General features: G+C 43.8%; 1 protein-coding gene across 1 annotated transcript; it reads left to right on the forward strand.

Moving 5' to 3' along the window:
* The first annotated feature begins 590 nt into the window (after nt 1-590).
* On the forward strand, nt 591-24253 carry CAPN9 (calpain 9). The gene is made up of 20 exons (XM_064706991.1): nt 591-803; nt 5613-5682; nt 6099-6217; nt 6801-6934; nt 7287-7455; nt 7954-8037; nt 8278-8363; nt 10104-10181; nt 12501-12661; nt 13458-13615; nt 14252-14460; nt 15113-15149; nt 16246-16326; nt 16826-16883; nt 17456-17520; nt 19846-19914; nt 21291-21369; nt 22028-22144; nt 23190-23248; nt 24043-24253. Exons 1-20 carry the CDS (start codon nt 591-593, stop codon nt 24067-24069), a joined length of 2073 nt encoding a protein of 690 aa, XP_064563061.1. The 3' UTR covers nt 24070-24253.
* The last annotated feature ends 2579 nt before the right edge of the window (nt 24254-26832 follow it).

The following is a 26832-nucleotide window of genomic DNA, read 5'->3' on the forward strand; positions in this document are numbered from 1 at the left end:
CCCTCCTGCATGACGTCCCCCGGGATCAACACCTGCCCGCCAAGGCAGCCGGGCCGCAGGCAGCCCAGGCCGCTCTCCCGCCCGGGAGGGAGAGTCAGGCAAGCTCGCAGCCCGCCGTGGGCTCTGGTTTCCCTCCCAAGCCCAGCCCAATGGCCCAGGCTGAGCTCTGCATACCTCGGAGCCAGCCCGGGCCGTGGCAGCCTCCCGCGGGGCCGTGCCGGGCCGGGAGCGGTGCCAGGGCCGCGCACACCCCTCACACCCCTCCGGGCCCGGCAGCCGCGGGAAGGAAGGAAGGACAGGGCAGCCCGGGCCGCTCCCTGGGTGTCCGGGACCGGCCGCCTTCCCTCCCTGTTTGCTTTCAGGGTGTTTGTCCCTGGTGCTGTGCAGGTCAGTCTCGCTCAGCAGCAGCAGCTCAAGGAGGTGACACGGAGGAGGCTGGAGGATACTGCCGGCTCCCTCACCACAGAGCCCTTCCCAGCCCCTCGCCCTTCACAAGGCACGTGAGGCATCCTCGCTCCCCTCTCTTTTCCCACCCGTTCTGTCCCCACCAGCGGCTAAGCCTTGTCTCTCGGGGCAGGTGGGCGGCAGACATGCCCTACCTGCACCAGGACTCGAAGCCGCGGCCGGCTGCGCATCCCGGCGGTGCCCGAGGCACGCACAGCTCGGGAAAGGGCTACGAGCAGCTGAAGCAGGAGTGCCTGCGCAGGGGTGTCCTCTTCGAGGACCCCGACTTCCCTGCCTGCAATTCATCTCTCTTCTTCAGGGAAAACCCAGCCATTCCCTTCGTCTGGAAGAGGCCTGGGGTGAGTATGCCCTTGTGTTCGTGCCTCCCGTCCCGCCCGAGGTCAGGCAGCTGGGCTGCGGGGGGCACCAAGCACCCCCTGCTCAGGGAAATGTGGAGATGAGGTGTGGGAGTATGGAGGGGCTTGACAGCTAGCCTGCAAGCAAAGCTGAGTTAATAGAAGAAATAACAATTGATGATTTTCGGGTGTATCTATAGCAAAGAAGACAAAGCTGTCAGCATGGAAACTGATTAGAAAAGATACATTAAAATTTTTGTAAGCTAGACTACGTGCTTAAGTAGATGTGTATATGTACTTTATTAAACTTCTGTAAAACTTTTGTCAATTATATTGACGTTAATTGCTTTACACCAATGAATATAATAAGTTATTGTAATGTAGTTAATGACTTAAGATCACGCTTTGTTAAGAGTATATAAGCTAGAGAACATGCAGAATAAAAACTTTTTTCTTCTTAGACCCTGATCACGTGCGTGTATATCACGTCCAACCTATCAGTGACATGGGGGGAAACCCTTCCCACCTCAGGAGCAGTGGCTCAGGATTGGGATGCCCCCCACAAAGAGCTCAAGTTGCAGGATGAAAGGGCTGGAAGGCTTCACCCCATGTTTCAGGTGTAGCTCATTGTACAGTCACACTTATGCATGTGTATTTATGTGCATGCATAAAGGACTTGTAATCGGCTTCTCTCTTACATTATTGCCAGACAAAAGATGAAAGTAAGAGGACACGCAGGGAATTAAGGGTAAAATACATTATGATAATGTTCTAACTGTGTAAAATTGGGTGTTGTTAATGTAGGAAATTCATAAGTGAGATCAACTTCAAAAATTCAAACCTTTTAACTTTGACAGTACTAGAGTCTTACCTGCTCACTTCCATCAGGGAACACTGAGAGATTACAATTGCATGCCGTGGTTACTGAGCCATTCAGCAGTAGCCAAGGGCTCAGTGAGTATCTCTTAATGCATCTTGCATAACAGCCATTAATAACACAGTGGGAGCCTGAAGCTGCACCAGTCATATGCTCTCAGATCATAAACCCAGCATCACTCCCGGTTCCTTGTTCTCACTTCACCCTGTAACTAATAACCACAGAAAAAAAATGTGGCAACATTTCATTTCTTTGCTAAGGACTGATGTTTATTCTGGGTTTTCTTCATAGTCTGGGAGCTGCTTCCTTTATAAAAACCTTTTCTTTGGTGATAGTGGTACCAAGGGAGAGAAAGAACAAAGTAAGCTTAAAGAAGGGCTTAAATTATCTTAATTCCCAGTGATAAGCATTCAGTGCCTCAGCATCTGGTAGTTAACATAGTGGTGATACAGAGCAAAATTAAAGCTGTTACTCCTGGACAAGTTTCAGTTGTGAAAAAATTGGAGATCCCAACACATGCTAAGTGCAGCCCCCACATGCACTGCTGCCTATGTGTGCTCCAGACAGCCAGGTGGTCTGTGGGGCTGCCTCCCAGCACAGGAGAGGCCGTGAGGCTGAGATGCTTTGGGTGTGGTGACTCTAGAGTGCTGAGAGACATCAGAAATGGACACTAATCTTAAAGAATGGTTTTCCTTTGCCCAGCGCTCAGGTGCTAGTTTGTCTTTTTAGGGCTGGTGTAAAATGTGACCAGGAGTGATTGAGAGGTTGTGTGCCCTTGTGTATGGTACACAGGGGCAGTGGAGAACGGTCTGGTTTCTTCAGGATCTTTGTGTGCTGAACTGGAAACATTTCCAGGATGAGTAAGTTACCTCAAATGGCATCTGCCTTCACTCCAGTTCCCCCCACGCACTTTTGTGAGCTGCACAGCGAGAAATAAAACTCAGGGGAGGCTGAGAGGATGTGTAAGGACAGGGTATTAGTTATGCTCTGCTCTGGCTCCTCAGCATTCAAACTAAGTCAGTTTCATTTCTATTATCCATCAGGAGCAGCAGCAAAATAGAGGTGGTGTAACAATTTCAATGTAACACATTTTACTTTGCAAAGGGAACATTGGCCTGGAGCATGTGCCAGGTGAGTTGCCACAGCTGGAGAGGCTGAGCACAAAATCATGGCCTCTGTGCAGGGTATCTGTATTCCAGCTTCTTTCATGGTGACTGGTATTTACTGCATCTCCCACCAGTATTTTACAGTAGCTTGGTTGAAGTGTAGCACAGAACATGAGGGTGATTGCAGGGACAAATAATCTAAATCTTCTGATTTACAATCTGTTAGAGTTTAATCTTTAGTAATGAGAGTAGAGAAGGCTTTCTCATTACTTTGACATGCATATATCTGCATATATACATGTTTGTAGCAGTATGAACAAGAGCTTCAACTAGCACTAATCTGTAAATCTCCCACTGCAATCAGTGAGCTACCTGGATCTGCATCAGAAGAATATCTGACTTTCTACATAAGTGAAGTGCTCCCAGATTCAGGCAGGTAGTGATTTTGTTTAGCTATCCTTTTAAATCCTTTTTTAATTACAAATTCAAACTACCCTTTATCAAAATTTTAGAACAATCTGAAGAACATAAGACTCTTTTCTCACTATATTTCCTTTCCTTAATTCAACAGCTCAGTGTCTGGGAAAGTAGACATATGAATTGAAGAAAGAGAAAAACCCAACCCATAAAAGGGAAGACAAATGGGTTTTACCAATTTCAGATGAGTCTATGGTCTACAGGAGGAAATAAGAAAGAAATATTCCTAATATGAACAGCCACGGACAACCAGTAGGACAGGTTGGGACCAGGCAGAGAAATGTAATCACAGAAATCACCTGAACAATCTCACTCCCAGCGTGCTTTAGGTCTCTATGGATGCCCTCTACCAGTGCAAGACAGGCACTGGGATGCAATTTGTTTTTTCTTTTGGGTTTAAAGAAACATAGCTTTAATGCAGCATCAGGACAGTCACAGGTCACTGTGTTTCATCTCTCTGAAGACTGCATGTTCCGACTTCCAGGCAATGTCTTTGTGCAGGTGAAGCCTTAAATTACTGTATGCTGTGTGTGAATGCTGGGTTTTTCCTTTAACATGCCAAAAGTCCTGATAGATTATTATACCATCTGAAAGTCCTTTTAAAATTAACATTATTTTTGCAACACCCACTCAAAAACTGTAGTGTGTTTTCTTTTGTTCAGCAGAGAATGTGGCACAAGTCCAGTCAAGACCCTTTTAATTCCTTTTTATTGATTTTTTTTAAATTATTTTTGATTGTTCTAGACACAGGAGATTGAAAACATTTTTCCATGTATGAGTTACAGAGATGTGTTATAAACAATGAGTCACAAATCAAACCCATGTCAGTGGAAAGGATTTTTATCCTGTCCCTTGCTAACACACAGGGCTTCTTGCTAACAGCTAAATGCATTAGTTGCAATGAGAATTACATCTCCTGAGAGCAATGGAGATAAAACAGTGTGTTGTTGAACATCAGCTACTTTATCAGCCATTGCTATATCAATGTCTCAAGGCAATGAGCTGTGGTTTTATTGTTCATGCCCAGCCCCAACGAGACTGAGTGTATTTAACTAGCAGGCGGGCCAGGTGAGGAGGAGCTGCTGTTTGCTTCCCTTTGCTCCACACTCTGGGGACATGCTGTGCTGTGGTACCTCCTCCCCAGGCACCTGTGCCTGAGGCACAACCTGGCCACCACCTCCTCCCCAGCAAAGGCAAACAAAAATTATGCAAACCAGTTTCCTCCTGGATGTTGCCTCTGCAGGGGGAGCTCCACAGCAGCCGTGCTGCTTCACTGAGGGGAGTGCCCTGGCTCCAGCAGCAGGTGCTTCAGCAATAAGTTCAGGAAGCTGAACAAAGCTATCAATATTCTGCCCTATGGTCTGAGAAAATGCAGTGATATGAACGCAAAGCAACTCAATTTAATCTAGGCAAAGGCAGGGATTAAATGACTGAACGTGCTCTTCTATTTCCCCTGCCCTCCCCATTAATTTGTTTCATTTGCCACTTAGGCAGAAGGATCTGCTTCATGCCACAGGGTCTGCAATAATGTATCAGGGCAGGCTGATTAACAGCAGGCATATTCCTCCGGCAATATATTAGATATTTTCCTCTCCCCTTTTCCATTCAGTTCAATCAATTACATTCAATATACAGTTCATGGGAAAATGGAGAAGAGAATTCCTGCCACATTAATTGGTTTATCACTATAATTTTTCTATCCAGGCATGGTACTAGTAATTGAACTAAACCAGTCTAATGAATGCTTGAGAACTGCTGTAATGGCACCATGAGCACTATTCCCTCTGACCTCTGACCCCATGGGGTGGGAAGTGTTAGCTCCTCCTAAAAATTAGCAGGACTGAAGCTGTCTTTGTTTGCTTTTTTGAGGAGGAAGTTGTCTCATGGTTGTCAGACACTGTATGTTCCAGGTATTACATGCAAGTAAATAAAAGGCTTACTAGTTCAGTTAAAAGTAAATTGCCAATTTTATTGTTTTCAGCCATTGGAGGAAAGCAAGCTAACAAAAAGCCTTGTTAACCAGGGCTGCAGCCTGACATCAATCTTCTGGATGAGTTTGTGCTATGATATTTTAACAATTGCCTACAGATGAATAAAGAATGCCAGCCTTTCATTAGCAGCCAACTAATTATGAAAAATATGAGGATAGTTGATTCTTTAATTGCTCTACACTGTAATTAATTAGCAAGGATTCCCCATCTTGTTTTGTGGTGGCAACACTGCTGCAGGATAATACAGCTCGTGTGGCACACAGGGTTTGTAAGCACTGCTGGCAGTCTGGTTCAAAGTGATGGTGATATTTTCCTATTTTCCTTAGAAATTTTAAGTAATTTCTCTGTTTCACTGTTGCAGGACATTGTCAAAGACCCCAAGTTTATCGTTGGAGGAGCCACCAGAACTGACATTTGTCAAGGGGATCTTGGTGAGTGATTCCCCCTGGATTGTGTGTTTGTGTGGAGCAGCAGCAGCAGTGTCCTCCCAGAGGAGGGGATGTTGTCCCGCTGGAGCTGGTGGCAGCAGTGGAGCTGGAGGTCCTGCCCAGGCTCACCTGGCCCACGGCTGCTTCTTGGATAGATCCTGCCCATCCATGCCAGGGGCCATCTTGGTGCAGTGGGATTCAGGGTCAGGGAAGGATCCTCACTTGGGGCTACTGTGAGCCCAAGGGAGTCTTCTGTCTACCAGCTCCTCCAGACTGAGGCACAGTCTGTCCTGGCCAGGCAGGGACAGCCTCTCTGGGGACATGCAAGCTGTCTTTTGGGTTTCAGGGGAAGTGGCAGCTAACTGTCTAACATCTCCTCTGGCCCCTTTTCCTCCTCTTTCCCCTTTCTCAATCCACAGGTGACTGCTGGCTTTTAGCAGCCATAGCTTCTCTCACACTGAATGAAAAGACACTAGCAAGAGTGGTGCCACTGGATCAAAATTTTGGGCCAGATTACGCTGGAATATTTCACTTCCAGGTAAGGTAAACATCTGTCACAGAATGAACCCATCTCTGTCATGACATTTCATTGTCTATTTTGCAGTGAGGCTGACAGGTACTGCAGAGGAGACACCAAAAAAAGTAGGATTTCTGAGCTTACAGTGTTGTTCATGTTTTGAGAAACAAACTAGAAGGCTACATCAGCCTCATACAGGCACAAACACAGCCACTCTTGTTATGTGAACAGATACATGGCTTTAGAAATAATTTCATATTTTCTTGGGCACACACACCTCACTTAGGATATAAATCCTTAAAGGAATTGAACTGATACCTGTAACACACGTATGTCCTAAAGGAGTTTTGAATTATGTGGTAAACACTGGTGTGATTGACATAATCCAGGCAAGGAGCTACAGTACAGGTCTACACATTTAGCCTTGGTGTTTTCCTGAGACAGATCACCCTTCCTAGAGAGCAGCCTTGCAGGGCAGAGCAGAAACAGATGGTTTACAAGTCATCTAATCAAGCCTTACAATTAGAAATTCTGGGACACCAGAATCCTGCTCTCAGGAAATGCTGTGCTGTCAGCAAGCTCACGCACCATCCTTTCTAAACAGTTTTGGCAGCACAACGAGTGGCTGGATGTCGTGATTGATGACCGATTGCCCACCTTCAAGGGCCGGCTGGTTTTCCTGCACTCAGCTGAACTCAATGAATTTTGGAGTGCCTTACTAGAGAAAGCCTATGCCAAGTAAGTCCCACTGCACATACATAATTTGCTACTTGTACATACATTATTCACAGTTTGTTCATATGGTATTCACAATTCGAGTGAGCAGCTTCTGGCATTTGCTGCTGCCCTTGCCAGCCTGACAACTGGCACTAAAGACAGAACACCCCCAGGCCATAAAGATACAGAGAAATGGATGAATTAAAAATACAACTAAAAATGAAAGCAGAAAAACCCCAATACTACTGCTTGGGTACACTCTGGGGTACTTATTTTGACTTCAATGCTATTGCTGCAATTCTACACACCTGTGAGAAAGCTGTCAGACATGGATATCTTGAAAGCAATTCTACAGTCAGTGTGTGTTTTCCAGGTTGAATGGCAGCTACGAGTCTCTGAAGGGTGGCAGTACAATAGAGGCCATGGAGGATTTCACTGGGGGCATAGGAGAAACATATGATGTTAAGGAGGCTCCTGACAATTTCTATGAAATCCTAGGAAAAGCCCTGAAAAGATGCTCAATGGTGGGCTGTTCTATTGATGTAAGTAAGAAATGGGGTCTCAATTTCTTGGTGCCCTCAGCTTTGGGCTTTAGTGTTTTCTGGTTTGAGTTTCACTTTTCCTCCTGATGAAGTTTGCTGCTTGCAAAGACTAGGCAGTGTGATACTCAGCTGGCTGATGGCATCCTTCACCACCATCACTGTCCATCAAAGCCTTTTTACAAGAAATGAGACAGCCTGAACACCTGATCTCAGTCTGGAAATGTAGATGTAGATGAAACAAATGTAGATGAAACAAAATCAAAGGGGCAGAGAAGGAATTCCACCCTGGAATAACCTCATTTTGAATAATGTTTAAAACCTTCCATATTTTTTCCCAAAAGGGGACCACTGCACCATGGTTGAACAGAAAGACAAGTTCCCTGTTTGTAGTATGGGTTAGCCACTGGTTAGCCTGGTGCTTAATAAGGACCAGGTGGCACCACTTGTCATCTCACTCTGAAGAGAGAGGTTAATTCACATTTTTTTCCCCTGTTCCAGACCAGCAGTGCTGCCGAGTCAGAAGCCCGAACCCCGTTTGGCCTTGTGAAAGGCCATGCATACTCTGTGACTGGCATTGAGGAGGTATGTCCAGCAGCATGGGGCAAGGAGACACCTGGGGAAAAGATAAGGGAGTGTCCCCTCAGCCTCAGGAGGAGGTTATCCTGGGGAAGGTATCCAAATTCCAATCCAGCTCTCCCTCCCACATCTCCAGTGGCACTCTGCACCTTTTTCCCAACTGTTAACACCAGCCTCTGCACACTGGGGAAGCCTTGCTCCCTAGATCCTGGCACTTGATATTTTCTGCATTTCCTTCTTCCCCAGGTGAGCTATAGGGGCCAACAAGTGCAGCTCATCAGGATAAGGAACCCGTGGGGACAGGTGGAGTGGAACGGCCCTTGGAGTGACAAGTGAGTGCACTGTCCCTTACACACTGGCCTTGCAAAGGCCATAGCCCAGCTTCTGCTCCACAGCTGGCTTCCTGCAGCCCCAGCTGCTCCACAGGAAACTAAACCAAGAGTTTGCATGTGCCTAACAGTATTTCTACCCCACAGCATCTCCCCATCAGCACATTCAAAGCAGCACAATGCAGGGACACTGTCAAGGTTGTTTAGCCCCCAAAACCTAGCATCAGCAGAAATAATGCATGAATATAAATGAGATAAGTTAATATTAATACACTCCCAACTGTAAAAGTTACACATTTTATTGATTAAATATTTACAAGCCTGTTGCTGTAGTACTTGAAACACAACATCCATTGTTTGTCCTACTACAGATAAGCTGAAACTGATAATGTATTACCCTCTTTGAATAGCTTGCATCTCTCTGTTTATTGTTTGGGGTTTCTTAAACACATCAGAAGTAATACCTTAATAATAATAAATGGCCATTATAATTGTGGAAGGAGCCCAAAACACAGCAGGGTTGGTCTGAAAACCAGTCAGGTTTTACTACTAATGGTAAACAAAGTGCAAACAATACAAAATGAAAAAAATACGTGGTAAAAAAATAAACACTACGTTCCTCTCCAGCACACACTTTTCAGTATATTTTTTCACATATTCATTGTTTCATTTTTGTTTCACTTTTTCTACTGAGGTTTTTTTTAATTCACATAGACGCAGAGGAGAGGAACCGTAACGTGCCTGGCCCTTTAATATTGCTGAGACATGTAACCATTTGTAGGACTACTTTAAATTTCCCTGTCCTTATCATGGCTCAGAAGTAAATTAAATATGTCCACATCAGCTCAGATCCTTTATCTTGAAGAAAAACATGGATAATTGACGTGTATAATGAGTTCTTAAATCTGAAAAAGATGGAGAGGTTATGATCAGGACAGGCATCTGGCAGTTTATGCTGTTCATCAAAAAGGCTGTCTCTGCAAAGCAGAGCTCTGACTCTGCACTTGGGAGGCTTTCTGGAACTCAGGATGCAGAGGGGCTTGCAGGTCAATACAGGAGCCTGTATTAACATTTTGCAGTGGTTGCTGGAATTAAAAACCACAACACAAGGTGCCTTCTACTCCTTAAGTTTGTTATGTCAAATTGGAAATACATTAGTGCACTTCCATGTTTCCTGAAAAGCTTTATCAGGTTTTTGTTTGGTTTTGATATGCCACAGCTATAGTCTAAGGGGTGCATGTAAAGGAGGCAAAGGCTTAACCTGGAGCCACAGTTACTCCACTGAATCTCTCTGTGCAGTCAGTTCCCACTGACTCAATTTTGAAAAAACATCTGGCCCTAAATTAGCAACAAGAGTGAAAAATATGCTGGTGCTACAGATGGAATACAGGTTTAAGGAGAGTGTTTACTTACCAACATCTTGAGGTTTACCAAGAGCCTTACTGTCTCCAACCCAAACACCTGAGACCAGTCCCAATGTCAATAACTCATATTAAGACCACTCTGGAGCAGCTTTGGGATTTTTGGCCTGATGCTGCTTCTGGCTGCATTAATTAGTCTCTGCAACCATGAGTGCCAGCGGGATCAGGAAACCTCTTAAATGCAACTGTGTTTGTGTAAGCTGCACAAATAAAACACATGTGAGAGAAGAGCAGCCTGCTGTTATGTCCTGCCAGTCATTCTGAGCCAGGGAAAATGGATTGCCACATGCCTGTAGTAAAGCTTGGTTTCCTTTTCCTGCAGCTCTGCAGAGTGGCGCTCAGTCAGCCCATCGGAGCAGAGACGCCTGTCTCAGGCAGCACGGGATGATGGAGAGTTCTGGTAAGACACAGGTTCTTAAAGTCTGGGACTCTAATCAGAAATCAAGGTGCAAGTGGCCAAAACAAGCAAAAAGGAAGAAACCTTTGCATGATGAAATTCTCAGTTTCTGCCTAAGAGAGGACAGGTAGAACACTCCCTTTGTTTTCTGTGTTTCTGTATATGTGCCTGTACCTGTTTTAATAACAAAAGCCCTCAAAAATCAGTTTAGTTAATGGCATTGGTATTTCAAATACTGTGTGTCTCCCATGAATGTAACACCCCTTAAATCCTTCCCATGAACAAAGGCAGGATATACAAAAGGGAGCATTGTATGGCACTGTATCAGCTATAAGATTCGTTCTGGGCATGCACTGGGAGAAGAATGAGTCCTGAGAAGCCATTCTACTAGTTGCATAAAGTAAAAGAGCAACAAGATACATGTGAAATTGTGGAAAATTTGATGAAAAGATGGAATGGAATGGAATGGAATGGAATGGAATGGAATGGAATGGAATGGGGGAAAAAAAGGAAACCAACATGGTGGAAATTGCTTTAGAAGTGTGAAGTGTTCTTCATGCCAAATTCATGATCTCAGACAGAGCAGATGGCTGACTTGCACATGATCCTCCCCCACCCTGTATTGATCGTGCTGTGACAGTGTGTTGGGTCACATCTTCTGAGGCCAGATGTTCAATTCTTTTACACATAGGTAAATCTAGAGAGATATGCAATGGAGCTATTCCAGGTTTTGCCTGCAAGTTAAACCAAAGTTCAGCTTCAGGCCTGAGAAGTTATTTGAGATAGACAGTGCAGCACGTTAAGTCACACAAGATGTTTTATCACAAATTTTGATAACTGGAGGGAAGTAGGTCCAGTGGCTGTTCCGTTACTGTATTTTTACATAAGATATTTTGAGTGATTTTCTATTGGCATAGCAAATGCTTTAGGGCATTTGCAGCTTTTTCAAAAAGCTTTTGTGTTTGTTTGGGCTTTGGGTTTGGTGGGATTTTTTTGTCTGTTTTTGACTTGGTTACAGCTGTAGTTTATATGGTGAGTGTAAAGGAGATAAAGACTTTACATGGAACCCGAGTAACTCCAGCAAGTATCTCAATACAGGGCAGAACTTAAGCCCTGACCATGTGATGGAGGTAAAAGTGTGCAAGTAGGCATCAAATAAACAGTGAAATTAATGGGAAAAAATCCCTTTTAAACCCTTTTGTCCTTTGGACTTGTGAGAACTGAAGAAAATCTTCATGGTGACAGGCTGAGGACATTTTGACCTCATTAACTACCTCAAAGATGTTTAAGCTACATTTAGCATTTCAGATTGGTCTTGTCCAGGTGCTTCTCATAGATGCAAAGGGGAATCTTGTGGTTGGCTAAGGAATCCGCTTCTTAGTCCTAGTCCCTTCCCTCCTATGATCAGAGGGTCAGAATCCTCCTTTCCCTTCATAAGTACAAACGCAGAACAGCTCTAGGGAAATCAGAACAGGTGTTTTACCTCCTTGAAGTCAAATCTATAAAGGGCAACCCCTTCCTCTTTTTTGCAGTGCATTTCCAAAGAGCCCAAAATTGCATTGTGTGGCCAGGAAAGCAAGCCATTTAGAGACAGATTTTGCTATGCTGCTCCTGCTTTAGTGTCCTGAGCATCAGAGTGAGAATAAGCAGTGCCTAGGGCTAGCAATATCTGGCAATAGCTGACAAGAAAGGGCAGAACTCAGCAAAGTAAACCCTGCTGTTTCTTTTCACACCAAAACCAAGTTGTGAAATGGCCCACAGCAAGTGTAAATTAATACCACCACAGACATCTATTTGTTATGAGGAAGAAAAATTGAACTAGCTCTGTTGGACGAGGCACATTGGAGGCTTGCTGGGTCCTGTCTGCCTCTGCCACAGATAAACTTGCATCTTGGAGGGCTTTTGCTCTCCTGCTACTCCATTTTGTTGTTAGGCATCTGCCACAGGAGGAAAAGGATAGTTACAGAAGCTTGTGTTAGGGAGGAGATCCATTTCTGTGTGTTATTTCTATAGTCCAGGGAGAGAGGGAGGTTCTTCCAGACAGCAGTTCAGAGCAGAGAACAAGTCTAGATGTCAAATTGCCCTCATGAAGGCCTAATGCATCAGCTCTTTTACAGAGGGAAGTTCAGACTACCAAGGCTACCCTCAGGCTTAGAGTATAAGTGAGGGAAAGCTAGTTGCTCTCCTGCTGACATATATCCATGGTCACCAAAACTACTCTGCATGAACTGGTGATCTGGCCCTGGGGGGGATAAATACTTCTGCTGGGCATCCTTCACAAAGATGAATGGCTGCCTGTTCCTTACCACTTCTTTTTCTCAGGATGAAGTTTGAAGACTTCAAAGTGCATTTTGACAAAGTTGAGATCTGCAACCTGACTCCAGATGCCCTGGAAGACAGCACTGCCCACAAATGGGAAGTGGCCATCCACCAAGGAAGTTGGGTCCGGGGAGCCACCGCAGGAGGATGTAGAAATTTCCTAGGTAAGTAAATACTAGTTTGAAAATGAGAAGCAGGCACTGAAATCTTTACCTGCCCTCAACTATAGCTCTTCAGAGAGGAGCTCTGTAGCCAGAGCTGTGGGTGCAAGGCAGTGCAGCTGACAGGAACCAGCTAAAGGGACAAATGAGGAAACTCAAACCACTGTGTGGTTTAAGAGTGCTGTACTTTAATGATAAGACCTTTCTGTGACTGGCTGTTTCAAATGAACAAACCAGCAATGAACGAAGTGATAAATGTTCATATGGTCCCACCTGAGACTTTGTGGGGAAAGACTTTGCTTATTTTGCTCTCAGGTTCATTGGATCTGATTTACCTGTTAATGACATTTGTGTGAGCAGCACAAAGTTCAAATTAGCCAGGTAAATTGCAGCAGCAAGTGTAAAATGAGACAAAAAGCCCAGATCAGCCAACATGTTTATGTTCCTCTGAAGCTGTGTCATGGGTCTGAATTCTGTTAGTGCAGAATGGTACCAGCACTATGGGATCATTGTAGCTATGAAATTTTAACAAAATTTCATCTCACAACTTCATTTGAATTATAGTAACTTGCCCCAGGCCTAAAATCTTTCCTACACCTAGTTCCATGAAGGACTTTTGGATTTGGCTTATTTTTTGCAAAGCTTAGTGGAAAGAAGCATAACGATTAATGGAAAAACTAAGTGTGAGTGAAACCTCTTCTTTATTGTCTTTTTTGGTTTGGTGGGGGTATTTTTGTAGTAGTAGTGGAGATTTATTTTTCTGAGTCAAGAAACTGTCTGGTGTTCTTTACATTGGCAGAGACTTTCTGGACAAATCCACAAATCAAGCTGCATTTGACAGAGAAGGATGATGGACAAGATGGATGCACATTCATAGCAGCACTGATGCAAAAGGGTCGCCGTAAGCTCAAGAAGCTTGGAGCTGAAATGCTGACCATTGGCTACTCTATTTATGAGGTACTCCTTTGCTGCTGCAGCACAGGAGCTGCACTATTGCTGTTTGGAACTTTCCCCTGCCCCATTTTTGCGGCCCTTGCACCTAAAATAACCTCAGTAAGTAACCTAACAGTTACATCACAGCCTGCGGAGGATGGAGTCCTCTCAGAGGAGAATTTAGGAGTCCCCACAGGGCCATGGGTTCCTAGGACAGACCCCCCAGCCCCATGATTCTGTCACCCCCTGCATGGCTCAGGGAGAAGGAATATTGCTTCTTCTGAGCATCCTGGGGCGCATCACACACTGTTGCCTGTCCCCAAGTGGCATTGAGGTTAGTGAATCTGTTGTCACTGCTCTGTGATGTCCTATCTGGGATGGTGGTGTTTAATGGCAGAGCATGTTTAAGTAGGAAGACAACATCCCAGAGTACTCTGAGACTGCCTTCTGCGTGAGAAAGGAGTAGTAGTGGTAGTGGGTCCTTGCCATAAGGTGGGAGCTAAATTACTGTAAGTACCTGGGAGAGGGAATGAGAGTCAGGATCACAGCCTGGGGTGACACTTGTGCCAGGCAGAATTTGTCTCTGTGATTAGGAAGGGGCTGATTATGGCTTTCAGCACACCCTGGCCTGTGCAGCGCTGCCTGTTTTTCCCCTCTTAGAGCCCTGGCACAGATGGACACTTGGGCAAAGACTTCTTCAGGTACCACGCCTCCAAGGCCAGGAGCAAAACCTACATCAATTTAAGGGAAGTATCCCACCGATTCAAGCTGCCACCGGGTGATTACATTCTCATTCCAACCACATTTGAGCCGCACCAGGAGGCAGATTTCTGCCTGAGGATCTTCTCTGAGAAGAAGGCCATCACTGAGTAAGTCAGCAGCAAGCTTTGGGCCCTCCAGTGCTCCCCTGCACATGGGGTTGTTGGCTGCTGGGGAGAGTGTGGCTGCCAGGCACCCAGCCCTACAGCAGAGACCCAGCATGGCAAGCTCTTGATCATTTGGGGGTTTTTGTTTGTACTTGCCCGTTTTTGCTAAACCCAACCTTATTTTGAGAGGAGTTGAGAAGGTGGGAAAATAGGGTGTGCCATGATGAATCTGCTGGATGTTTGACAGGGAAGACTTGCTAGCTGGCACTGTCTAGGTCTCTGTGAATACAGCAGTGTTTGCTTCCTGTTTGTTTCCTCCCAAAATTTGTCCAAAAGAAAATTTTATGTTAAAAAAGCATACTGAGGGAAAAATGTGAACACAATGAATAATGAACAAAGAATGAGATGAATTCTTTAGCAGATGACATGCACAGCTGTGTCCTCCCTGAATCCTGCCTAATGTCTGTTCTAAGGGCTTATACCAAAATTTAAACAGTGCAAAAGTCTGCTTGTTTGATGAATTTTAGCTAAACATAACCTGTTATGTTAAAAAACCCATTTTATCATTCACCTGGGGAAAAGGTAATTATCAAGCTTCCACCCTAAGCAGATGTTGAATACCTTCAGATACCAAATAAGGTTTTGTTTTCTCCAGGGATTTAGATGAAAACGTTGCCATTGATCTTCCTGAGGTAAGTCTACAGAGTTAAAGTAGCAAGGGAATAGCTCAGCAGAAGCCAGCACTCATTGCTTTTGCTGTCTTTGGCTAAACCATGTTCATTTCACAGGAATGTTACACTACTGCCAGCTTTGTGTATGTCACTGAAATGCTAAGCTCTGCTTAAAAGAGCTGTAACAATCAAAATCATAATTGTTATGCCTCCCATCCCCTTGAAGGCAGTCAGTGCCAGCCAGCACGAGAGGTGGCGTCAGCCACCACACGTGCAGTGAAAGCACCACCCATTAGCACTGGGAGCCACACAGCTGTTCACATCTTTTAACATTTTATTTATTGTGAAAAATAAGAAGCAAGAGACCTGAATAGACCTGAATTAATTTTGCATACAAATATCTTTATTTTACTTCTCAGTATCCACAGGACTTGAGAGGGAATGCTTACACATGCACATGCCTACTGAAATGATTGAATTCTTTTTGCTTTTGAATGGCTTGGTCTGCCTGCTGAGCACTAATTGCAGCTGGGTCTGAGTCAGCTCCTGCTTAAATGTATCCCTGCAAATAAGCCATTAATTGTGGTGTGCCTTTCCATGGAAACAAGCTAAGCCAAGATCTAATTTGTCCCTCTTTAGTAAAACTCTTCTCCGGGGACCCAGCGAACAACGACATCTTCATTTCCGCGATCTCAGGGCCATGTTCTGTAGCAAAATAAATGTGTGCTGGGTAACATGCTGAAGTGAGCCACCTCTGGCTGCTGCTCTCATCATCTCAGAATGATGCCATGGGAGAGAGCTCAAGAGCGCTGTGGTTGTTGGAGGCCTGGGGAAACAGAATGGTGCAGGGTGGGATGAGAGGAGAGAGAGGTGTTTTATTCTCTTGGTGCTCTTGGTTTTTACCAAGGCAATGGCACACTGTACACTTGGCCAGGTGAAGGAAATGAGAGGGTGGGACTCCCCTTGGGTAGAGAGGTGGCTGGGGGGCCTCAGATCGGCAGAGTTCAGAAGCATGTGTACCCTTATTTTAAGATATACATTGGTCCGGGGTGCACATTTGCAGGAGAAATGTCATGTTTTATAATTCTTATATGGACTTGTGTGGTTGGTGTTGCAGCCTCTACATCCAACCCCAAGCCCAGAAGAAACTGAAGAAGAAAAACAATTCCGGGCACTGTTTGAGCAGATTTCAGGAAAGGTGAGTGCAAAACACTTCGGGTCAGAGCAAGATGTAAAAAGAAGGGAAATACTTCTGCTCCTCTATAGCGCCAGGGATACATGTAACAAATTATTTTGGGAGTATGCTTAGTTGTAGTGTGTTGTTTGGGCACCAGATGTCACCATGCCTTATGGCTCGATGGATAAGGGTGCAGTCCCTGGTGAACAAGCAGGAGGACCAAAGCTAGAACTCAAGCTCTGAAGGAGCCTGCCTGGTTTAATGTTCAGTTGCAGTTGAGTTTTCTTTGAATCAACAGCTCCCACTTGAGATCTCTTTCAGGCAGACTTATGCACAGCAGCACTCCTGTGTTTACCCAGCCCTTACATATTTTAGCTTTTTCTGGGTTTTGTATGGTTCTCTTTTGTTGAGTTGCAATAAAGTACAAATTAATGATGTTTGTATTTTCTGGGGTTTTTAGTAGGTCTGATTACAGAAACATTAAAGTAACAGATGCTTCACTTTTTTTTTTTTTCTGCAGGACCTGGCAATATCTGCAGAAGAGCTTGAATATGTTCTGAATGCTGTATTAAAAAAAAGTAAGTGCCGACAACTTCTAAGTTAAAGGTTGTATGTAACTTTATAAAATCTGCCATTTAATTCATTCACATATAGAAAATTCAGGGCTGTCCTATGACCCCAGCTTGGTGTTCTTGAGCCAGAGAGGGCAGAGCCAGGAAAGCATGTGGTGCATGATCTAACCAGGAGTTTGCCCTGCCTCCAGCATGATCCATGTCAGCTCAGTGAGGCCAGCTCTCTATTGCACTGCCACTCTGCTGTGGAAGGACAAGCCCTAGAATGGGACTTTTAAGTCCTGGATGTAGCTCATGATCCTGCTACGAGTCCTTTGTACAGTGGGAAACATGTCACTCCCTGAACCTCATCTCCTGATTTACAAATCAAGGACAGAATTTCATGTCTCCAGTAATTGCATCTTCTGTCTGGACTGAGACTTCTCTGGGGTGAGAGTTGCCTTCATCTTCCAGTTCACAGCCCTCCCACAATGAGGACTAAGAGTCAGCTATCTCTGTTCCTGAGTCCTATTCTCTCCTTTCTTCTTATAAAAGACAGCTTTGCCCATGGTTTCTTTCTTATTATTGTTCTTTTTCAGCAAAGAATATAAAATTCAAGAACTTAAGTCTCATTTCATGCCGAAACATCATTTCTCTTATGGATGTATCCTTTCAAATAAGTGCCTGTGAGGCTAAATGAAGAATGAATATAATTGTCCATAACATTATATGTCGTGGATGTCAGAAATAGATTTGGTAATGTCATGGCAGGTCACTACCCAAAGAAAAGAAAAATACGTGACTGTTTTATTCTGATTTTTATTTTAGAAATTTAAGGTTAAGAGTTTCAGCACAAACTATTTTATATTGCAGACTTAGAGGCAGATGCTTTAATGCTGACCACCTTTAGAAGTAAATCTTAAGCTACTTCTGAATAGAACAGTGCATTTTTCAAGCTGTTGTTTATTTGAAAGAGACCTAGAAAATTTAACTCAAGAAAAGTCTGTTGTCTGGAAGGGTAAATTCACCAGGCAGAGTTGTACATGCAAGTTATGGGTCAGAAATTAAGGATCAGCAGTGGTGAAAATTGCTGATAACAAAGCTCTTTTTTGACAGTCAGTTTAAAAACTGGAAAATCTGGTCTTTCAGCTAGCTGCTGGGACTCCAGGAAACAGACATGTGGGTGAGAGTTGTCTGTCCAAATTTAGGCATTTGTGGTGTAGGTGTCTACATCTAAGCCAGCTTTCTAGACTTCCTTTGTAGATAGCAAAAGGGGTTGTGTAATTAATTTTTCTGGCTGTACCTAACTGAGGGGTGATAAATGACTGCTCAGGCACCAGGTGAGGTGAATCACAGCCCTGGTGCTTCCCCACCATTTGTCCTTTGCAGAGTTCTGGTTCCTGCTGAGTTTGCTGAGCATGGCTTCTCCTCAGGTAGAGCTGCTTTTGCAGTATGCTTTCCCAATAAACAGTTTTGTTGCACATGAGACAAAACAGTCCTACCCAGGCAAGTATCTAATATTTGGTTTATGTCTTGCTTGTTCAGCTGAGATGTTCTTATCTTTTGCTTTTGTTGCTCCAGTCCATGACAGAGATAATATCCATTAAAACATTTAGAGAAAACAAAAGCAGACAGAATTTTATCCTGTTAAATCTAGGTTTTAATATTAAAACTCAATGCAGATTAATCACCCTGCACGTGCAATGAGAAATGGGACCAGTCATAAATTTCCTTGCTTAAAAACCAAGGCTCAGTAGGGAGCTGGTCCATGTTCACATCTCATCCTTACATGGTATTGGCACAGAGCCAGGGCCTGTGCCTGATCCTGGAGCATGGCAGCAGTTCTAGGTTTACTATTTAGGATACAACTGAATAGTTTCCATGATTTGCAATGCTTCCAAGCAAATCTCTGCATAGTTTTGAATAAATGGGGAGACATCTCTTCCTCTGCTTTGGAAGCACAAGGAATGCAGACACAATCATCCCACTCTGGCCATGCTATTTGGAGCACAATGGAAGAGCAAAACCATAAAAATGAAAATCCAAGTCAATGCTGGCACAGTCTCCTCTGTGTCACATGCTACTGAATTCCCTGGCAACCGTCACCATGGGGTGGTGAGGAGCAAGGACGGAGTTCTACATGATCCTGGGAAGAGGAACCTGACTGGGTAAAAAAACCCTTTGCAGAAGTGAGAATGTCCTTGGGATCTGTGGCTGCCCTCAATAATGACACCAGCTCAAATAGCAGCAGGTGATAGCCGTTTGGCATGTTTTGACCTCTGTGAATGCTCCCTGAGCCAGTGTCCATCTGAGCAAGGGCTTTGTCCTGGCAAGATGGAAAAAGGAAAGGGAATGGGACCATTCCTTATTTAGCATTTCAGAGCAGGTGCCTCATCCTGGAAATGAACTGTGCTCAGTTCATCACTAACTCAGTGAAATAAGCCCCTCGCTTCAGGCAGAGGGAAGGCCAGGCAGATCTAATCATTGCCTCCTAGAACTGCTATACAGGCATTTATTTCAGACCACAAGGACCAGATTTTGCCAGTCTCACCCCACTACTCCCATGAATTTTTGTTGAGCCATTGCAACAGAGCCTGGTCTCTAGATAAAAATACTGAAGAGCACATTGGTTGTCTAACTCCTTTGGGTACAGTAGCAATTTGTTTTAATCAGGTAATTTAATTCTCTGAGTCATTTATATCCCATTTACATCCAAAACTGTTCTTGCCTTAGAATAATCTTTCTTCCTCATGTAATGCCTGAATTGCTCAGCTGTGTTTTTATATCACATAATGTTCCTCCAGTATCACAGCCACAGGCATGACTGTAACTGCTGGTGCTCTACCTTTTGAGAAATTCCAAAGCCAGTTTCAGCAGCACCATAGGCTTTCCAGTCAAACATTTTCTGCTTAAGGGAACTACTCTGATAAGTTCAGACTGAATTTGGACCTTCATATAACAAGTCCTTTTCCTTAGTTCATATTACCAGACCAATGGCTACGGGAAACTGGAATTCAGTGAGTTCAAAGTTTTCTGGGAAAAACTGAAGAAATGGATAGTAGGTGACATTATCCACTGTAATTTTTCCTCCATTTCATTAGCTACTTCCCAAACAGTTTATTAGGCAAAAGCAGACAAAAATGGAGACAGGAGTGTGTTCAAGCCATGAATTTTAACACAAAACAAATGTTTTAAAAGCATGGGGTTTGTTTTGGATAGTCAGAGACATTCTTAGCTTTCCATGATGATAAACCATAATGGTTTTCTGGAAATAACTGAGATTTTTGTAAACGAATCAACTATGTTTGGGATAAAGAATGCAGTGGACACTAAAAAGCAAGCCATTCAAAAGGAAACTTAAGGAGTTTCCATAACTGCTGTTGTACAGAAGAAAGTGATGATTCATTACTAGTAGGAAACAATCATTTCCTAAGCCCCTGCATTTTCATTACTGATCTCTCAGGAGTCAACTGTGCTGAAGTCTGGGAAAATGCTGATTCTAATTTTAAACATATTTTCCTACCACTGTATATGGCAGTAAGAATAAGTAGGCTTGCAGAATCAATCACAGACTGAATATTCAAATAAAAGACATTATAATTGTTTCCTTATGGCCATTAATAGGTTTTTCTGAATTCGTGCTTCACCAAAGCATTCAAAATATGCAGTTCTTTGCTTCTCATCTGGCCCATCAAAAATGGCCAACACTTTTTCTGGTTACTAATGACACATCTCTTTTAACAAAGGACACATTGTGTTTCAGCAAGGGGCTTGAGAAATCCTTGTATCCTGTAGGAAGATTTGCACATATATTTGCTGGAAAATTTTAGGCTGAATGTGACGACAGCTCCAAATAACTCATATTCCAAAGGAGAGTCGTATTTGTCGTCTCAATAAAAGGATGGAATTTAACTCCAGCTTGAAAACTGCTTAATATATAGGTCAAACCTCAAACTGTTTGACCAGTTCTCTTGGTTGTACCATGAATGTGGCTATTCAGCTCTTTTATACTTAGAAGCAAATGAGTAAGTGACAATATTAACATCATGTAAAAATTTGTCTCTAGTGTTCAGAACTATGGAGAAAAACATAAAAGAAGATTAAGAGAATGTGTCAGTTAAGAGTTAAAAGACAGAGAACAGTACATCTTTCCAGTTAAAATTACTTTAAAAAAATCACAACATTTTTAATCAAAAGCAACTCGTTATTTTTTAATGCTTGCATTTGGCAGTACTTGTTTAAGTCCCAACAACCTGTTATATGAGAAAGAGAATTGGGACCAAGATTTGCTCCTCCATTATAAAATCAGACTGGATCTAGAAGAAAGATCACCTTTCTTAAATGCTTATGCTGTGCAGTTGGAGATAAACACCTTGCCTTCCTATCCCTTTCATGTGCTAGTACTGAGCTTTCTGTGTGCTCCTTTCATAACAGAGTATCTTCCTTCAATTTGACTTTGATAAATCTGGCTCCATGTCCTCTTATGAGCTTCGTGGTGCTCTTAAAGCTGCAGGTAAGACAAGCACTGCACTTTATCTGGGAAAGCTGTTGGGCCAATCAGTGTGAGTGAAGAGGACAATCAATCACAGGCCAGGTGCTCCTGAAAAGGAAGGAGGAGAACCTGGGCACATTGAATAGGGGAATTTTGCCCCAGTTACCCCCAGTCCTGAAAGGCAGGCAGTCAGAGTAATCTCTGTGTTTTCTTGAGCTCTGTCAAACTCAACAGGGCTGCACATGTGTAGGGTTAGACCTTGAAACAGACCTTGAAAGAGAAATAGATGGACTTCAGAGTCCATCTATGTTCAAGAGCTGAAGGAATAGCAAGTAAGCTGCTATGAAGAGAGATCACTGCATTAGTATTTCATCACAACTTATTTTTATCAAAGCAGAATAATTTTACAGAAATCCCTCTGAATTCAAGAAGACAGAATGGTCTCTCATACATCATAGTGTGCATGGACTAGAAACTGCAGTGCCTGAAAAATTTCTTGTTCAGAGTTTGCTATTCATTGCAGACTTAAGGAACTTTGTGGTTAGATGTCTTTCTTGACGGATGTGTGCCACCAAGTATCCTCCCATTAAGTGGCTTCCAAGATTAGTTAATAGAGATCTGTAGATTCCCCCTGACATGTGAGGTTGCTCACCTTTTCTTTGTGTGTGTCTTTGGGAAGGATACCAGCTCAACAATTACCTGCTGCAACTGATTGTCCTCCGATACTCTGATGAGCAGTTCCAGATTGAATTTGATGATTTTCTGAACTGCCTAATACGCCTGGAGAATGCGAGTCGTGAGTATCTCCTTCCTCTGGAATTTCATCCCCTTTGAGAAAGAGATTGTTCTGCTTTTGGCTGTTGAGCATGTTGCACAATATCTGAGATGGAGTACAAGGCTAGCAGAAAGGAGCTGTGTTTAGCATTTGCATTTAGGGTGGCTTTTCTCCGGTAACGTGAAAAATGTTCTGCTGCCAATGGAAAATTTCCCCATGTGAATAGAGCTTGCTACATAAACTCTGCAGCAATGTTGAAGGCATGTGAAGAATGCTGGTAAAGTCCATGTTGTAACCCTTCTTGTAGCTCACCCAGGAGCTTTATTTGGGATCACACAAGTTCAAAGTTCAAATATTACTTGTGCCTCATGGAAATAGAAAATTGACATGTGCTTGGGAAGGTATCTCCTGTACCTTTTACACAACATGTTCCCTTTTGGCTTCAGATGTTGTTCCCTGTATATCAAGGCACCCAAGGTCTCAGTTCACTTCTGGCACAGGGTCACTCTCATTACAAAGCAGCAGTAGTAGAGATTGGTGAAAAGGCTGGATAAATGGCTGAATAAAGTGATCACTAGTGGCTGAGAATTCAAATAAAACCCAGTTCACTCTATGAGAAGAAAAATCAACTTTCTTCACTGATTTTTTTGGTTTTGTTCTTCTCTTTACTTTCTGGCTTGACTGTAGCAAGAGAATTATTAAATTCTATTGCTAGAGAGATAGAAGTTAAATAAGATTTTTAAAGGAATGCAAATTGCTTGGCTTGATTTCAGAGTATACTCCAAATCTGACTGTTTAGCAGAATCAGGACACCTCTTCCAGACAAGTCCTGAAGTGACCCTTGCCTAAAGGCCTTAAGTCAGCAAGACATTTCCTCTTGCAAGGACTTTGCTTTGTCAGAGGAGCTACCACCACCAAGCAATCCTAAGCAATCTGCCTTTGCACCCAGCCTTCCCTCTCCCTGGCATGGCCACTCGTCCGTCTGTCCGTGGTTGTGGGCGGGAGAGCTCGTGTATGAATATGAATGAGGTGTATTTATAGCACTGCTGTCCCTCTCTCATTGCAGGAGTATTCCAAGCACTGAGTGTGAAAAACAAGGACTTCATTAACCTGAATATAGGCGAGGTATGAGCACAGATTCATAAACACTGACAAAATGATGGGCTTTCTCTAGAGCTTTGTCCTCTTCTAAGAGCTGGAGGATTTCTGCATGGCACTTCAGGTGTCCATGAGAGTGCAGGGGGGTATCTGCTATAGGTTTCACCACAGCTGGAATTTTACAGCCCACTACAGCCCACTCACTGATTAAATCTCCTCCACGCTATTTCTTTCCTTCCTTGCCCTGTGGCATATTGACAGCTTCCCATGCCCCTTTCTAGTTTCTCTGCTTTTATTCCATCCTTGGGTGCTGGGTTTCAGTGGGGAAAGAGGAAGGAGCAGATGGGGATGGGGTGGTCTTTCACTCCCCCTGGGTCGCCCAGGAATTCAGATCAGCCTCGCCTGTGCATGTCTATCATTTGCTTCTCACAGTCCTCAGCACAGGTTTCTTATTTTCTTGTGCTCTCCTTGTCTCCCTGTTGCTGTGAGCTGTCTCTCATTTCACACTAAGCCAAAGCTTCCTGGGGTGAGGCACAATGAATTCCCAGGGAAAGGAAATGTGGGAACGAAAGTAGACAGCAGGGATGCAAATAAAGTAACTGCTGCTTCTAGCATCTAGTGCTTTGCCTTATTCCTTCCTGCTGGCTGAGGTCTCTCCTTTATGACAGGATGTAAAAGCCAAGTGAGCAAAGGTCCTTTCCCTGCCTGGGGTCAACTCAGAGCAAAGCACTGCTTTGGAAAGGCTCTCATTTGGGAAAGACATGGGGAGGGAGAAGGGTCTGAAATACTTAATTATAAAGTTGACCTTTTTCTGATACTAGTTTATCAGCCTGGGAATGAGCATCTGAAGGAATCTGATTTGGATGCCAGGAGTTTCTTGCAACTTTGCTGCTGAGACTTTTGCCCCAAGAGCTGAGGTCCCCTTCACATGCAAACTTCACCAGGAGATTTCCTGCAGAGAAACATGCATGCTACCTCAACTTTCTGTTCTCCAGCCCTGTGGATGAGTTCAAGTGTCAGATCATGTGGTTTTGGTAGAGCCTAAAACTGGATTTGGCACTGAGCATTTGGAGGGGGAACACATGCCTCTCAAGCAGGCTGAAACCGTTGTTCCTGAATGACCACAGGTTTTTATGAAATAGGATTGTGTTTAGTTTCAGCATAGCACAGACTACAGTGATTAAAAGTCTTTATTGATGCTTGGCTCCTGATTACTGTAAGGTGCTTTTGAAAATACAAGGTTGCATAAAACTTGCTCAGTTTGGAATTTATTTCCAGGCACAATGTGTGGCTGCATGACAAGTACCCCATTGTAGCCACATGAATTGCAGTCTGGTGAGCTGAGGACAAAGAAACACTGGGGACTGTATGGATGAAAATTCACTTCTTAATAGTTGTGGTCCTTCCCTTGGAAGGATGGTTAAGCTAAGATTCATCACTGGTATACTTTAGGGAAGAATTATTGCACCTCACATTTTCTTAGTCCTTCCTCTGCTACCAGCAAAGTTCCTCTGCATCACATTTTGCTGTGTAGCAAGAGAGTGTCCCACATGCCCATGTCTGCAGAGTTGTACACAGTTTGTCACCATCTTCAGAGAAACACCTGACCTCTGAGACAGTGACAACTTGCATGGGGCCATTTTCCTCCAGGCAGTCTGAGCTTGTGTCCCACACCAGCCATGCTCCAGAACAACAATTATAATCATTTTAGATTAACTAAATGTACCCATTGCTAAGGTCCTGATCTCTGCAGATGCTGTTTTGCATCTGTGACTTACACAGTATTTCTCGTGTGATGTGGGTAGCCAGTGCTGACTTAAAAAGTAACAGTAACAGCAGCCAGGGACTTAAGAGGTCTTCACAGGATTTGTTTCCATGATAATCTTCATAACTTGTGTCTATTTTATAATGAATCAACTGGCTGGCTTTGTTTCCTAAAGCCTTCCTTGCAGTGTAACAGATGGCCCCAGGCTAGCCTTGCATTCCCTGCTGTCTGGGATCGCTGAGACAGACAGGGCTTTGTTTTCTCTAGATCTAGACCTAATGAACAATTCAGAAAAGAAAATCAAGCTGCAGTAAAGGTGAAGCTCAAACAGTGAAAAAAATGTACAGATCATGGTGTTTAAAATACCAAGTTTCCTTTTTTCTAGCAGTTACAAACTTGTAACTATGCAGAAAATACTCTGGAGCAAGCTGGAAGCCAAGCAAAAGCTGATGGTTGCAGTATTTGATTAACTGAGGTACTCAGCCCCATGAGGTGTATAGATTTTCAGATGTGCTGATTGTATGCTCTTTTACAGCACCAGAGACAGTTGTCTAAATTTGTGAAAGTTTGGATTAAAATCTAGACTGTCCTATGAACATTCAGCCACACACTTGAAACAAATAGAAACCCCAAATCACAGATCCTTAACTGGTTCATTGTACAAACTTAGATGTGGATATAAATTTGTTGTAATATACAATTGTTCACATGCCATGCAGAAGAAAAGAGATGTCTCAATGCCTGGCATTACCAGCGTAGCTTTCTGTTGCTCTCCACAGAGCTGATGTTGTCTAGAGAAATCAGGATTGCAGTACAAAAACTATAAATAAAGGTGGGAGCAATGAGGTACAGGCAAAAATCTCCTCAGCTTTAAAAACAAAATTCATGCATTAAGAAAAACACCTCCTGAGGAGTTTTCTGCCCACTCGGAGCAGTTGCCTGCTGACTGCACCACAAGGAACTTGGGAAGTAACATCTGAGTTCCTTAGGAATCAGCCTCATTCTTGGGCAGCCAGCTCTGCAGAGAGCCCAGTCCCAGTCCTGCCTTGGGGCTTACACAGCACCCCCAGCCACAGCAGAGGGAGTTAGGCACAAGAGAACTTGCAGGTACAGCTGGGCTGGTCCATGGCCACTCAGACTCTGTACCAGCACAGCTCCTGTCTCACCACTTTGGCTGTAAGGATGTTACAGATGCCTGTGCTGAAAGCCTTGCCAATATCAAGGTGAAGAACAGTAATTGCTTGTCCTGTGTGCTAGACCTTTTCCTTTCTGCACTGGAGCAAGGCCCACCTTAAAAAGGGAAGAGTAGCTCTGGCAGTAACTTTTGCAGCATGAAGAGAATCCCTGGTGAGGGAGGGTTTGTGTGCTATTAGCCTGTTTGTGTGAGTGAGTGAGTGAGTGAGTGAGTGAGTGAGTATGTTTGATTTCACAGCCCCACCTGAACACAATTGTCCTTCTCACCCACCTGGTGTTAGAGCAGGAGGGTGACTTTGCCCAAAAGCAGGAGTTTGGGCTTGCTGGTCTTCTTTTCTTTTAATCAGGACCTTGAAGCTAGATCTCTCTGCCTTCTCTGACATGAGATGAGATGCAGATGTATTTGGCTCTGTACCATTACAGGAGCTATGGCAAATCCCTTCCAGTGCTGGGAAAGCTGGGAGTAGTCCACTCCCTAATGTGCTGCACACAGACCTTGTTAGCAAGAATGGCTCATGCTGGGAAGCCCTGCCTTGTCTGCTAATAGCAACATTAATGGGGAACATGAGAGTCATTTTTCATAATTATGTGAGTGGAAAAAACTAAGAATCACTTAGCTACAGGGTTGCAATCTGAGCATGCTTTCCCACTA

This window comes from Zonotrichia leucophrys, chromosome 3 (assembly GCF_028769735.1).
Source record: "Zonotrichia leucophrys gambelii isolate GWCS_2022_RI chromosome 3, RI_Zleu_2.0, whole genome shotgun sequence".
Taxonomy (NCBI): Eukaryota; Metazoa; Chordata; class Aves; order Passeriformes; family Passerellidae; genus Zonotrichia; species Zonotrichia leucophrys.

Coding starts and splice junctions, on each gene's coding strand:
- CAPN9 (XM_064706991.1), top strand. CDS start 591: ATGCCCTACCTGCACCAGGACTCGAAGCCGCGGCCGGCTGCGCATCCC. Junction 10,182..12,500: donor CGGGATGATGGAGAGTTCTG/GTAAGACACAGG, acceptor TCTTTTTCTCAG/GATGAAGTTTGAAGACTTCA. Junction 23,249..24,042: donor TTAACCTGAATATAGGCGAG/GTATGAGCACAG, acceptor TTCTGATACTAG/TTTATCAGCCTGGGAATGAG.